Source organism: Melanostigma gelatinosum, assembly GCF_949748355.1.
Source record: "Melanostigma gelatinosum genome assembly, chromosome: 11".
In the NCBI taxonomy this organism is placed as follows: domain Eukaryota; kingdom Metazoa; phylum Chordata; class Actinopteri; order Perciformes; family Zoarcidae; genus Melanostigma; species Melanostigma gelatinosum.
The window spans coordinates 1,622,305-1,635,179 of record NC_136644.1 but is presented as its reverse complement, the minus strand read 5'-3'; the positions used below and the strand labels follow the sequence as shown (position 1 = coordinate 1,635,179).

At 47.6% G+C, this 12,875-nt stretch overlaps 1 protein-coding gene across 2 annotated transcripts; it reads left to right on the top strand.

The window, feature by feature from the left end:
• Nucleotides 1-866: 866 nt before the first annotated feature.
• On the top strand, nucleotides 867-11,488 carry LOC306784191 (myosin-11-like). Of its 2 annotated transcripts, XM_079278051.1 has the most exons (36): nucleotides 867-924; nucleotides 1,255-1,350; nucleotides 1,486-1,629; nucleotides 1,717-1,812; nucleotides 1,945-2,063; nucleotides 2,162-2,314; nucleotides 2,435-2,608; nucleotides 2,749-2,922; nucleotides 3,066-3,180; nucleotides 3,454-3,647; nucleotides 3,909-4,030; nucleotides 4,119-4,188; nucleotides 4,274-4,434; nucleotides 4,587-4,695; nucleotides 4,864-4,995; nucleotides 5,135-5,341; nucleotides 5,468-5,605; nucleotides 5,714-5,837; nucleotides 5,942-6,113; nucleotides 6,226-6,438; nucleotides 6,646-6,790; nucleotides 6,872-7,078; nucleotides 7,203-7,307; nucleotides 7,461-7,613; nucleotides 7,691-7,939; nucleotides 8,026-8,238; nucleotides 8,385-8,597; nucleotides 8,766-8,927; nucleotides 9,211-9,339; nucleotides 9,421-9,509; nucleotides 9,593-9,716; nucleotides 9,801-10,009; nucleotides 10,175-10,283; nucleotides 10,429-10,601; nucleotides 10,907-10,939; nucleotides 11,354-11,488. In XM_079278051.1, exons 2-35 carry the CDS (start codon nucleotides 1,323-1,325, stop codon nucleotides 10,929-10,931), a joined length of 4,950 nt encoding a protein of 1,649 aa, XP_079134177.1. In that variant the 5' UTR covers nucleotides 867-924; nucleotides 1,255-1,322; the 3' UTR covers nucleotides 10,932-10,939; nucleotides 11,354-11,488. The 2 variants fall into 2 exon arrangements, with proteins under 2 accessions (XP_079134177.1, XP_079134176.1); XM_079278050.1 differs by lacking the exon at nucleotides 10,907-10,939 and having other exon boundaries at nucleotides 11,354-11,487.
• The last annotated feature ends 1,387 nt before the right edge of the window (nucleotides 11,489-12,875 follow it).

The following is a 12,875-nucleotide window of genomic DNA, read 5'->3' as shown; positions in this document are numbered from 1 at the left end:
AGCTGGAGGGAATGTTTTTAAGGTGGAGGTCTCCAGCACCTGACCTCGATGCTCGGCTGACGCGGACCCCTTTGATCAGGTGGATTAGCTCGACGCAGAGTGAAGGAGTGTCTGCCTCATTTACTGACCGTCACCCAGCTCCACCGACCAGTCACGCTGGAAGCAAAGCACATCTCCAGCAGGCTGTTTGTGAATCACAATCATTTTCATTTCCAACACATTGAATGCAAATACTTTGGCAGGAATCATCAAAGGTTTTGTAATGTTAAAAAGGTTGAGATCTCCTAACATAACCTCACTTACGGCCATCTTTCTCTCTCTTTGTTTCCACGCCAGCAACAGCAGCTTCTCCTCGTTTTAACACTTTGTCTTTCTGATGGAAAGGTCTTCAGGCCACGTGTCCGTGTCACGTATCTACTGACGAAAGTCAAAGACGATTAGGAAGGAGTTTCACTGTCATATCAAAGCAACTTGTAGATTTTCCTCTGAGGACGTTTATGGATTCACTCCTTCATGTCGTAAACAGATCAGTGATAATCCTCTGATCAACCTTCCCCCATATCCACCCTGAACCACTGATCACCACCTACAGTGCTGCCCTGCGCCTCCACCCATCAGTGTGTCATAGTGATGTTTCTGTGTACCGCTGGTGTCACTAGGGGGAGCTGGAGAAGCAGCTCCTGCAGGCCAATCCCATCCTGGAGGCCTTTGGAAATGCCAAGACCATCAAAAATGACAACTCCTCCCGATTTGTGAGTTTGCTATTTTCAGAAGGAGAAGTCATTTTGTATCTGCTGTGGTTCTTTAGGGCCCGTTTTGTTAATCGGAGCATTTTAATTGTTACATCTTCTGTCTCACAGGGTAAATTCATCCGCATCAACTTTGATGTGACCGGCTACATCGTTGGAGCCAACATTGAGACTTGTATCCTGTCTGTGGGGGTTCGTCACGCTCTGGAAAACAGCTTTTGTTTGGGCAAAAAGGCACCTTTTGTTAGAGAAAGGCCTTAAGAAGTAGATCTCATATTTAGTAGCAGTTCTAATCCAAGAGGTGCATTTTCTTCAGCTTAAGTTAGCCTATAGTATATAGACTAAACTATAAGGCCCTTATCAAATGTGTTGATGTAATTCAAAGTTTTAAAACAGGCAGACTAGACAGCGAATAGCACTGAGCATCTTGGCACGGGGCCTGAACAGTTGATTTGTTCTCTGAAACCTTCCTCAGTGTGTATTCTCTAACAGCTGAAACTCTCAGACCTGCTGGAGAAGTCTCGCTGTATCAGACAAGCAAAGACAGAAAGAGCTTTTCACATCTTCTACTACATGATTGCTGGTGCCCAGGAGAAACGTGGTGAGTTGAAGCATCATCAGTAATATTACATCCTGCAGGTTGACCTACCGCGTGTTGTGCGTCGTCACCGTCAGATTCACAGAAAGTTGATCAGTCATTCGTGAAATGTTTGACGTTGTGTGCTGTATATTTCAGAGGAGCTTCTTCTGGAGTCCTTCAGCAATTACCGCTTCCTCAGTTCGGGTCACGTTCGAGTCACCGGCCAGGAGGACGACGACCTGTATGAAGAGACCATGGAGGCGATGAAGATCATGGGCTTCACCGACGAGGAGAGAATCGGTATCGGCGATCTTGACTCTACTTAGAGAGTATGATGGGCTGCTCTGCTGTTTCTCTTTGATGCTAACTCTCACGTCCCTGTTTCAGATATCCTGAAGGTGTGCTCCACAGTCATGCAGTTGGGAAACATTGAGTTCAAGAAAGAGAGGAACCAGGAGCAGGCCACGATGCCAGACAACACCGGTCAGACGCAACAACTTCTCGCGTTTCTTGTGATATAAAATTCACTCCAAATCGCATCTACAGCAGCACATGTACAAAAAAAGAAACAGCATTCTTGTGTGAAGTGTACCTGCATGTTTCTTCTCTCTCTAGCGGCCCAGAAGGTGTGTCACCTGCAGGGCATCAATGTGACAGACTTCACCCGTGCCATCCTCACCCCGCGGATCAAAGTGGGCAGAGAGGTGGTGCAGAAGGCACAGACCAAAGAGCAGGTACTACAGGAAGTGCACTGTGTGAAACACTAAGAACAACGATACAAATGCTTCACTCAATGAACACATCACAACCCTGTCGTGTGTGTATTTGTTAGGCTGACTTTGCCACTGAAGCTCTGGCTAAAGCTGTGTTTGAGCGACTCTTCCGCTGGATCCTGGGCCGAGTCAACAAGGCCCTGGACAAGACCAAACGCCAGGGAGCCTCCTTCCTGGGGATCCTGGACATCGCCGGCTTTGAGATCTTTGAGGTTGGCGACATGTTGTTGAATCAGACATTAATGAGCTGAGAGGGATTACTTTTGTATGAGTCTATACGCTGTTTTTTGGGAAATTCCTGCATGTTATACCTGTTTTTGGGGTTTTTGCAGGACAATTCCTTTGAGCAGATGTGCATCAACTACACCAATGAGAAGCTGCAGCAGCTCTTCAACCACACCATGTTCATCTTGGAGCAGGAGGAGTACCAGCGGGAGGGCATCGAGTGGAACTTCATCGACTTCGGCCTCGACCTGCAGCCCTGCATTGAGCTCATCGAGAGACCGGTGAGTGGCCTCGAGACAACAGAAGCACGATGTCATTTAAATCCACTTCATCGATAGGTCAAAGCAAGTATGTTCTCCTGCCTGGTGCACACGTGTGATTCAGTACGATGTGTCTTCATCTACGTGTTGGTTCTCTGCAGAACAACCCTCCAGGCATCCTGGCTCTGCTGGATGAGGAGTGCTGGTTCCCCAAAGCCACAGATGTCTCCTTTGTGGAGAAACTCATGAGCACACAAGGGAACCATGTGAAATTTGCCAAACCTAAGCAGCTCAAAGACAAGACAGAGTTTTCTCTCTTCCATTATGCAGGGAGGGTGAGTATAATACGATAAAGCATGCTATGACGTCCTCATACGCTCCTGTTGCGTTGTAATGATTGAAAACAATATCGCTGCGATGATTGCTGACATGTCAGATCATATTTTTAAGTGAAGCTCAACTAACGTTGATGTTGTAGGTGGACTATAACGCCACATCCTGGTTGACAAAGAACATGGACCCTCTGAATGACAACGTCACATCGCTGCTCAACAACTCCTCCAGCCAGTTCGTGCAGGACCTCTGGAAAGACGGTGAGATGTCTGGTTTTAGCCAAACATGACTTACCGTCGACTTGCCCAGAAAACACCTTAACGTACGAAATGAATGAATGAAATATTTCAGTGCAGTGACACTGATGAAATTAGACTTTGCTGCATGTCATCCCCTCGCTCTTTCCCGTCTCTGTGCAAGATGTCGCGATCATTAAAACAGAATAAAGTGAAACACACCGCTACAGCAGCATTACAGTCGGTAGTGAACAAGCTTTTGTTCACATTAATATGACGACGTGTCGTCTATTTCAGCGGACAGAGTGGTGGGTCTCGACACAATCGCCAAGATGACGGACAGCTCCATGCCGAGCGCCTCAAAGACCAAGAAGGGAATGTTCCGCACGGTGGGACAGCTCTACAAGGAGTCTCTGGCCAAACTCATGACCACGCTGCACAACACGCAGCCCAACTTCGTCAGATGCATCATCCCCAACCACGAGAAGAGGGTAAAGAAAGAATATTTACTACATTAACACTGGTAACTTGGCAAGGCATGCAGTCGATGAAATAGCTTGTTTGCCCAGTCATCGTGTTTAACAGGAGGCCGCTGTCACTCGTCTTCATGTGTTGGCCTCAGTGATCGACTGGTGATCTGTCATTATGGAACAATCAAACGCCTTCCTAAACCCGTAACATGATTTATATATATGATGTGTGTGATGCCTTCATAAAACCCAGTGTATTAAGACTTCAATCCTGTTCCTCAGTCCGGGAAGCTGGACGCTTACCTGGTCCTGGAGCAGCTGAGGTGCAACGGTGTGTTGGAGGGGATCAGAATCTGCCGACAAGGATTTCCCAACAGAATCGTCTTCCAGGAGTTCCGCCAGCGGTGAGGAGACTCACTAACTTGTAAAGTGTCTCTCAAGATTATATTTGTAAACCTTACGAAGCATATCTGTCTCTTTCCTGTCTTGTAGTTATGAGATCCTGGCTGCTAGTGCTATCCCCAAAGGTTTCATGGATGGCAAACAAGCCTGCTGCCTCATGGTAAACACCGGTTCACAACATGTTCATTCAAGTTTTCATACACTGCGTGAGCCTCCTTTTTCTCACTGATCTCCCGTCTGTGTAGATCAAGCATCTGGACTTGGACCCCAACCTGTACAGGATCGGACTGAGTAAGATCTTCTTCCGCACAGGAGTGCTGGCCCAGCTGGAGGAGGAGAGAGATCTGAAGATCACTGTGGTCATCATTGCTTTCCAGTCCCAGGCTCGAGGGTTCCTGGCCAGAAGGTATGAATACACACGCCTCCTCTCACTTATCGAATACTTGTAACAGTAGAGGAGACTTTCACAACTTATTTTTTACCGTTTTTATCACTATACATTAGAAACACGTTGCTTTGTATCATACATGGTATTTTGGTTTCATTGTATTTCTAAAGGGCATTTGCCAAGAGGCAACAGCAACTCACAGCCATGAAAGTGATCCAGAGGAACTGCGCTGCCTACCTCAAACTGAGGAACTGGCAGTGGTGGAGGCTCTTCACTAAGGTCAGCGAACAGAATCACAGCACAGCACCGTTTTTTGAGGCTTTTCTAATGTTTTTAATGTAGTGGGAGAATGAGTTCTTCATGTACTTTAGTAAATTACAAACTCAGCCTTACATCGCCTTTACCCCATTTTTAAAATGTGATGATGCCCGTCCTCCTGACCCACAGGTCAAGCCTCTGCTGCAAGTGACCCGCCAGGAGGAGGAGATGGGTCTGAAGGACGAAGAGCTGCTGAAAGCCAAAGAAATTGCTGTAAAGTCTGAATCTGAGCTGAAGGAGATCACCTTGAAACACACATCGGTAAAGGACGAAATCTTTTCAGTGTTTCATTTAATACACAAGTGAAACCAAGCGAGTAAGAATAAGCTCCTTTTAAAGGTCTACCTTAAAGGTCTACCGATGAAGCTGAGCCCAAGTGTATCTGATCCGCTTGCTCCAGGTTTTGGAGGAGAGAAACGCGCTGCAGGAGCAGCTTCAAGCAGAGACGGAGCTGTATGCCGAGGCCGAGGAGATGAGGATCCGCCTGGCGTCTAAGAAACAGGAGTTGGAGGAGATCCTCCACGAGATGGAGGCGAGACTGGATGAAGAGGAAGAACGTGCTCAGGCGCTGTTAGTGGATAAGAAGAAGATGCAACAGCAGATGCAGGTCTACACATCTGCCTCTTCTTCTTAACTTGGTGTTTCTTGGAGCTGTTGTATAGATGCTCAGCTATGTTGTGATGATGGGAGGAAATAGCAGCAGAAGGTGAATGCTGCCATATTGTTCCTGTAGGAATTGGAAGAACATCTGGAGGAGGAGGAGGATGCCCGTCAAAAGCTGCAGCTGGAGAAGGTTACCTGTGAGGGGAAGGTCAAAAAGCTGGAGGACGACGTCTTGGTGATGGAGGACCAGAACAACAAGCTGCTGAAGGTCAGTGTGGACAAAGAGCGATTATCTGAGTCACTTATTGAGAGAGTTACTACGTCAAAAGGAGAACGTGGACTTCGGCAAATAGATGACCTACTTTGTGTTTTGTAGGAGAGGAAGCTGATGGAGGAGAGGATCGCAGACTTCAGTTCCAACCTGGCAGAGGAAGAGGAGAAGTCAAAGAACCTCACCAAGCTCAAGAATAAACACGAGTCCATGATCTCTGAACTAGAGGGTACTCATCTGTTACAGTGTGTTAACACCCTCAAAACCATATTGTCACAACCGGGCACATACTAAATATGTATTCTTACTGTCATCTCTCTGCTGCACTTATAGTCCGTTTGAAAAAGGAAGAGAAGGGTCGACAGGAGCTGGATAAGGCTAAGCGTAAGTTAGAAGCAGAGTCGAACGACATGCAAGAGCAGATTGCCGACCTGCAGGCCCAGATCGCTGACCTCAAAGCCCAGCTCGCAAAGAAGGAGGAGGAGTTACAGAACGCCTTGGCCAGGTAACGTCCAGAGAAGTGACAAAAGCAGAACCCATTTACAGCTTTAACTTCCTGGATGCAATTCTATCACGTTAACGATTATCCTCCTCGTTGCACTCTTCTTCCTCCTCAGGTTAGAAGATGAGACGGCTCAGAAGAACAACGCTCTGAAGAAGATCAGAGAGCTGGAGGGACACATCTCCGACCTGCAGGAGGACCTCGACTCTGAGCGGGCGGCGAGGAACAAAGCAGAGAAGATCAAACGGGACCTCGGGGAGGAGCTGGAGGCCCTCAAGTCTGAGCTGGAGGACACTTTGGACACCACTGCCACACAGCAGGAACTTAGGTCGGTCATACTGACATATACAAATATAATGATATAAAGTTATTACTTATTAAGAATGTATGGCAATGGTAAAATGAATATTCCATTGATAAACGTACATATTGCCTCGTTCTTAGAACGTTGCTGTAGAAGAAAGGTGTAAAACAGAAGCGATCGCTTTGCCATGTGTGTAAAACAAACAAACATCTGCACGGTCCATCCATCCAGGGCGAAACGTGAGCAGGAGGTGAACCTGCTGAAGAAAGCCATCGATGACGAGAACCGGACCCACGAGTCCCAAGTCCAGGAGATGAGGCAGAAACACACGCAGGCTGTGGAGGAGCTCACGGACCAGCTGGAGCAGTCCAAACGAGTAGGCCTGCGTCATGTAGCTGGTTTATAGACACGGTGCAATACACAGCTACTGATCTTGTTTTCTCTCTCTCTTGCTCAGGTGAAGTCAACCCTGGAGAAGGCCAAACAAGCTCTGGAGAAGGAGACATCAGATTTAACCATCGAGGTGCACTCACTCAACCAGGCCAAACAAGACGGGGAGCACAAGAGGAAGAAGCTGGAAGGTCAGGTGACCGATCTACAGTCACGCTTCACCGACAGCGAGAAGCAGAAGGCCGAGCTGGGAGAGCGCTGCTCGAAGATCACTGTAACTGACTTTCAGTAGCTACATCAGTACTGCACATACACAAACATGCATCTTTAAGAGCTACCAGACTGATGTGTTGAAGATGAATGAAAGTCCCAGAAACCTCATCTTTGTCTTGCTACAGATTGAACTGGAGAGCGTGACAAACCTACTGAATGAAGCAGAGGGCAAGAACATCAAACTGAGCAAAGATGTTTCCAGCCTTACCTCCCAACTCCAAGACTCACAGGTAACGGGACATTTAGAGCTGAAACAGCACATGATATAATCCCCATACAGTCGACATGTTACCTTTACTGTGACAATTAAATACACCACACAATGCTTCCTGACCAAAGGTCAGAATCAAAGCATTGACCTTTGACATGGTGTGCTGCCACAGGAGCTGCTGGCTGAGGAGACACGCCAGAAACTGCAGTTCTCTACAAAACTGCGGCAAGTGGAAGACGACAGGAATAACTTGCAGGAGCAGCTTGAAGAGGAGATGGAGGCCAAGAGGAACGTGGAGAGACACGTGTCCACCCTCAACATCCAGGTCAGAGTTCAAACTAGGGGTTGCTTCTTTACATTAGGGAGAAATTTCAGTTTCTTAAAGTCTTCTTCCGTCCACAGTTGTCAGATTCGAAGAAGAAGCTCGACGAAATGACGGGAAACACCGAGCTGCTGGAAGAAGGTAAGAAACGTCTGCAAAGGGATCTGGAGGCAGCAAACACCCAGTTCGAGGAGAAGGCCTCTGCGTATGATAAGTTGGAGAAGACCAAGAACCGCCTGCAGCAGGAGCTCGAGGACACGCTGATGGACCTGGACAACCAGAGACAGAACGTGTCCAACCTGGAAAAGAAGCAGAAGAAGTTTGACCAGGTCAGCACGAAGAGATAACTGTCATATCAATCCTACTTAAATAATAAGAAACTGTATCCATGGTTTTCCTCTTCTCTGGTCTCCAGATGCTGGCGGAGGAGAAGAGTATCTCCAGTAAATATGCAGATGAGAGAGACCGAGCTGAAGCCGAGGCCAGAGCGAAGGAGACCAAGGCTCTGTCCCTGGCGAGAGCTCTGGATGAGGCCCAGGGTTCAAGAGAAGAGCTGGACAGAGCCAACAAGACCCTGAGGATGGAGATGGAGGACCTGATCAGCTCCAAGGATGATGTGGGGAAAAACGTTAGTGCTGGAACATTATTTCATTCAAAACATCACCGACGGACAAGAAGTGTTTGAGGCTGAAAGTCCATGGTTTGACTGCTCTCACTACTTGATGCTATTTACACCAAAATACAGTAGTTAATGTGACTATATATTGATGGCAGGTCCACGAGCTGGAGAAGTCCAAACGAGGTCTGGAGGCCCAGGTGGAAGAGATGAAGACCCAGCTGGAGGAGCTCGAGGACGAGCTGCAGGCGGCTGAGGACGCCAAGCTGCGTCTGGAGGTCAACATGCAGGCCCTGAAAGCCCAGTTTGACAGAGACCTCCAGGGACGAGATGAGATGGGAGAGGAGAAGAAGAGACAGCTTGTCAAGCAGGTAATGGGGTCAGGGGGACCCTCGGGGTCCTTGAGTGGGTTCCAGGGGTCCCCAGCAAAAACGGGACAAAATCGTATCAATGGGGGTCCGTGCTCTAGTTTGTGTCGGTCTTTGATGTGAAGACGTTGGGGAACCACTGACCTAAGCCATGATGAATACCTACTGCAGGTCCGTGAGTTGGAGACGGAGCTGGAGGATGAACGTAAGCAGAGGGCCCTGGCGACAGCAGCCAAGAAGAAATTGGAGACGGACATGAAAGATCTGGAGGGACAAGTTGAGACGGCCAGCAAGGGACGGGATGAGGCCATCAAACAGCTCCGCAAGCTCCAGGTGAGAGTGAAGGGACGGATGGAATGCAGCAGCATTTTATTTTAGATGTCTGATTTTAGATGCAGATATCATTTCCTTCTTTTTGTTATTATTTAGTATCTTCAAGTCCATGTAGGATGTGTGTACTGAACGCATCTAAGGTACCATCTTCCAACTAAACTAAATGTTGGGTCACGAATAAATGGGATTTTTACACGAAGCGTCAAAGCTAGTAGTGCTGTACTGTGAATATACCTGGTGAATCAATCCCACTCCTTATTCCTGTTCCTCTTCCTCCCACCAGGCGCAGATGAAGGACTACCAGAGGGAGTTGGAAGATGCCCACGCTGCCAGAGAAGAGGTGCTAACCACCGCAAAGGAGAGCGAGAAGAAAGCCAAGGGTCTGGAAGCTGAGCTCATGCAGATACAGGAGGTAACACAGCCGGCACCAAACAAGCACATTGTTTGAGATTCGAGGCTTGAAATAAAGATTTTATCTCCGGCATGTTTCTAGGATCTGGCTGCAGCCGAGAGGGCACGGAAGCAGGCGGAGGCCGAAAGAGACGAGCTGTCTGATGAGCTGGCCAGCAACTCCTCTGGAAAGTGGGTGGAGATTTCACCGTTGCCTTTGTCTGTGAAATGAACGCCGCAGACAAAGTGATGGTCACACTTGCTTCTGTGTACAGGTCCGCCTTGGCAGATGAGAAACGCCGTCTGGAAGCTAAGATCTCCCAGCTAGAGGAGGAGCTGGAGGAAGAGCAGAGCAACATGGAGATCCTCAACGAGAGGCTGAGGAAGAGCACGCAGCAGGTGACCGGACAGTAGCAGCTACCGGAGTCAGAAAGGGCTCACAATGTGCAGAGGCCTCACCCTTTTTTCCTTGCGTGCATACAGACGGATCAGCTGAACAACGAGCTGCAGACAGAGCGCAGCACCTCCCAGAAGAACGAGAGCGCCCGGCAGCAGATGGAGCGCCAGAACAAGGAGCTGAAGGCAAAGCTCCAGGAGATGGAGAACCAGGTCAAGTCCAAGTTCAAGTCCTCCATCTCTTCCTTGGAGGCTAAAGTGGCACAAATGGAGGAGCAGCTGGAGCAGGAGAACAGGTTGGGAACAGAGAAAGTCTGATCAAATTCCATCTTCCAGCAATAACCGTAGCATCAATGTGTGTCCTAAACTCACATGAAACTTCATGGTTCACTTCAAACAAACTGAGCAGTTTTCTACAGTTAAACTCGCGTTAACCTCTGAACTCTTGTCTTCTCTCTCAGGGAGAAGCAGGCGTCGGCTAAGACTGTGCGCCAGAAGGACAAGAAGCTCAAGGAACTGCTGATGCAGGTGGAAGACGAACGCAAACAGGCGGAGCAGTACAAAGACCAGGTACGATCACTCTCCACAGCCATGCTCATCTGTTCACAGAAGTCGCTGTTTTTGAGCGGATGGCTATTTGGAGTCCAGTGCACAGGGACAGTTGGTTCGGATGAAAGAGTACCGAGTCTGTATATTTCCTCTGTTCGCTCACCAGGCGGAGAAGTCAACTACCCGCATGAAGCAGCTGAAGCGGCAGCTGGAGGAGTCAGAGGAGGAGTCTCAGCGCGCTACAGCCGCCCGCAGGAAGCTGCAGCGGGAGCTGGACGAAGCCACCGAGGCCAGCGACGCCATGAGCCGCGAGGTCAACTCTCTCAAGAGCAAACTCAGGTACAACAAAGGGCCAAAGAGTCTGTCCTTGCTCCTCCTCCTCCTCCTTCTTCTTTTTATTCCTGTGACGCTCCAAGAGGACACAGATACTGCAGTAGGCAAAGTAACAGAATAGTAAATAGTCACAATCAGGAGGGTGTCTGTGTATTTCTGTTTCACACTAAATAATGAACCTCAACATACGTTTCAGTGCTAAAGAGTACGTTGTCACTAGTCGTATTCACAGGGCTGTAAACACACATTCAAAGCATGTTAGTTTGGTGGCCTTCACTGAGCACAAACAACAGTGTCCATCTCTATTCCAGAGGCAACCCTGAACCCAAGGAGTAACACAGCAGGTACCTCTGCGCCTAAAAGTCGCCCCATCACCATTCCTTATTAATTTACCAGAACTTTTCATCCACCGTGCACTCTCAATGCTGTCATTTCTTTCTATGAGCCTAACTGAGAGAAATATGGCTCATCAGCCCACCACGATCTCCTTGGAAAAACTAAAATGTTGGGCAGCGAGTGAGCTTTCCATGACACCAATTTCAGACCGGTGGCCATATTTTCCTCAGAGCTTGGTTTAATTGCCATAAACCGAACTCATTTTCCTGAGCCAGGAATCAAATGAGTTACAAAGATAACCGGCGTGCTTCATCTGTAACCAAAGCACAACTGTACATTCTGTATTTCATCAACACAAGAGTGCTTTTCAAACTTTAACCAGCTCATAAGCCGTCAGATAACCGTCTCTGTGCCACTTCTAGGCGTGGAAACGAGCCCTCCTTTGGCAGCACAACTCGGCGTATGGGCAGCGGCGGCCGACGGGTGGTCGAAGACGCCTCCGAGGAGGAGGCCGACTCCCAAAGCGACTTCAATGGAACCAAGTCTGCGGAGTGAGCGACGTCAAATAACCAGATATCAGAATTACCACCGTCCGCCACTTTAACAGAGAATAACTTCAAAGCCCATGAAGCCATCTTGTTCTTCCATATAACTTCAAAATATATATTTTATCAAACTTCCAATAGCATACTGACCTATCGTCTTGTTTCAGAGCACCTTTCCTTGATGCACAATAATCAGAAGGACTCGATATCATCCAGAGGAGTTGTTTTGGTGGCTATGCCGACGTGTGATTTGCTGTTCCTTTCATTCTTTTTTTTTAAGTTACACTGTTTGTACTGCACTGAATGACCCGATTCCTTTTTATGCAAGTTTTGTACACAAACAGGTGGCTCTAATTACCACGCTGACCTGCCAGCAAAGCCTCGAGTCTCCATAACAAGTCACCACAACTTAAAGCAGACATCATGTAAATCTATGGACATGGATCTATGGACATGGATCTATGGACATGGATCTATGGACATGGATCTATGGACATGGATCTATGGACATGGATCTATGGACATGGATCTATGGACATGGATCTATGGACATGGATCTATGGACATGGATCTATGGACATGGATCTGTGTCTGTTACGAGCGACTGTCGTCCTGTTGAGAGCAGCACTGATGGATGTAGGAAGGTATTTCTATACTCTGTCTGCATCCAGTCAGTGCTGCTGTTTGTATCCCAACAAACAAATATTTAGCTGTTAAACATTTTACATCACAGTTTTATATCATTTGCACCTTTCATGTTATGACTTAATGTTGTGATTAGACCAGGTTCAGCTTAGCCTCCACTATGAACTCACCACACAGATTCCAGTATTGAACGTCATTTTCTATTTTATTTCCCCTTTTGTCCCGATTGACTGTACATGTTGAAAAAAGCCCCTTGATTACCCAGAAACCAACTCTCTCATTTGATCATGTTCTATGTAATCAACTGATGTTTACATGACACCAAACGCATCTATCTACTGTTGAACCACCTGCACAAGAAATAAAGATCTTTAAACAAAACATTGATTTTCTGCTTTTAATATTTCCGTCTCGGTCGGTGACTTCAAAGATCCTCAGAACATTCTCATCTGTTCAGCTCAATAGAAAACCAACAGGACAACAGTTGGGTATCGTACCTCAGGCACATAGAGTTTACAGTCCAAACACAGACGCAGGTGCAGAGGTGCTGCTGTATACAAACACCCAGCGCACGTGGGTTACAGTCATCTCAAGTTAGGTCAAGGGCGGTTAAACAGCACAGAGGATCAGTTCTCATGTTTCAACCAACAAGTTCAATGTACACACAGACGACACCGCAGTGTCTATTCCAATACGTCCTGTACGGTTCGATGAATAAGCTGCTGGATGGCAGTAGTGACAGCTCCAGATTAAC

Coding starts and splice junctions, on each gene's coding strand:
- LOC306784191 (XM_079278050.1), top strand. CDS start 1,323: ATGATTGCTGGTGCCCAGGAGAAACGTG. Junction 10,284..10,428: donor CGGAGCAGTACAAAGACCAG/GTACGATCACTC, acceptor TTCGCTCACCAG/GCGGAGAAGTCAACTACCCG. Junction 10,602..11,353: donor TCTCTCAAGAGCAAACTCAG/GTACAACAAAGG, acceptor TGCCACTTCTAG/GCGTGGAAACGAGCCCTCCT.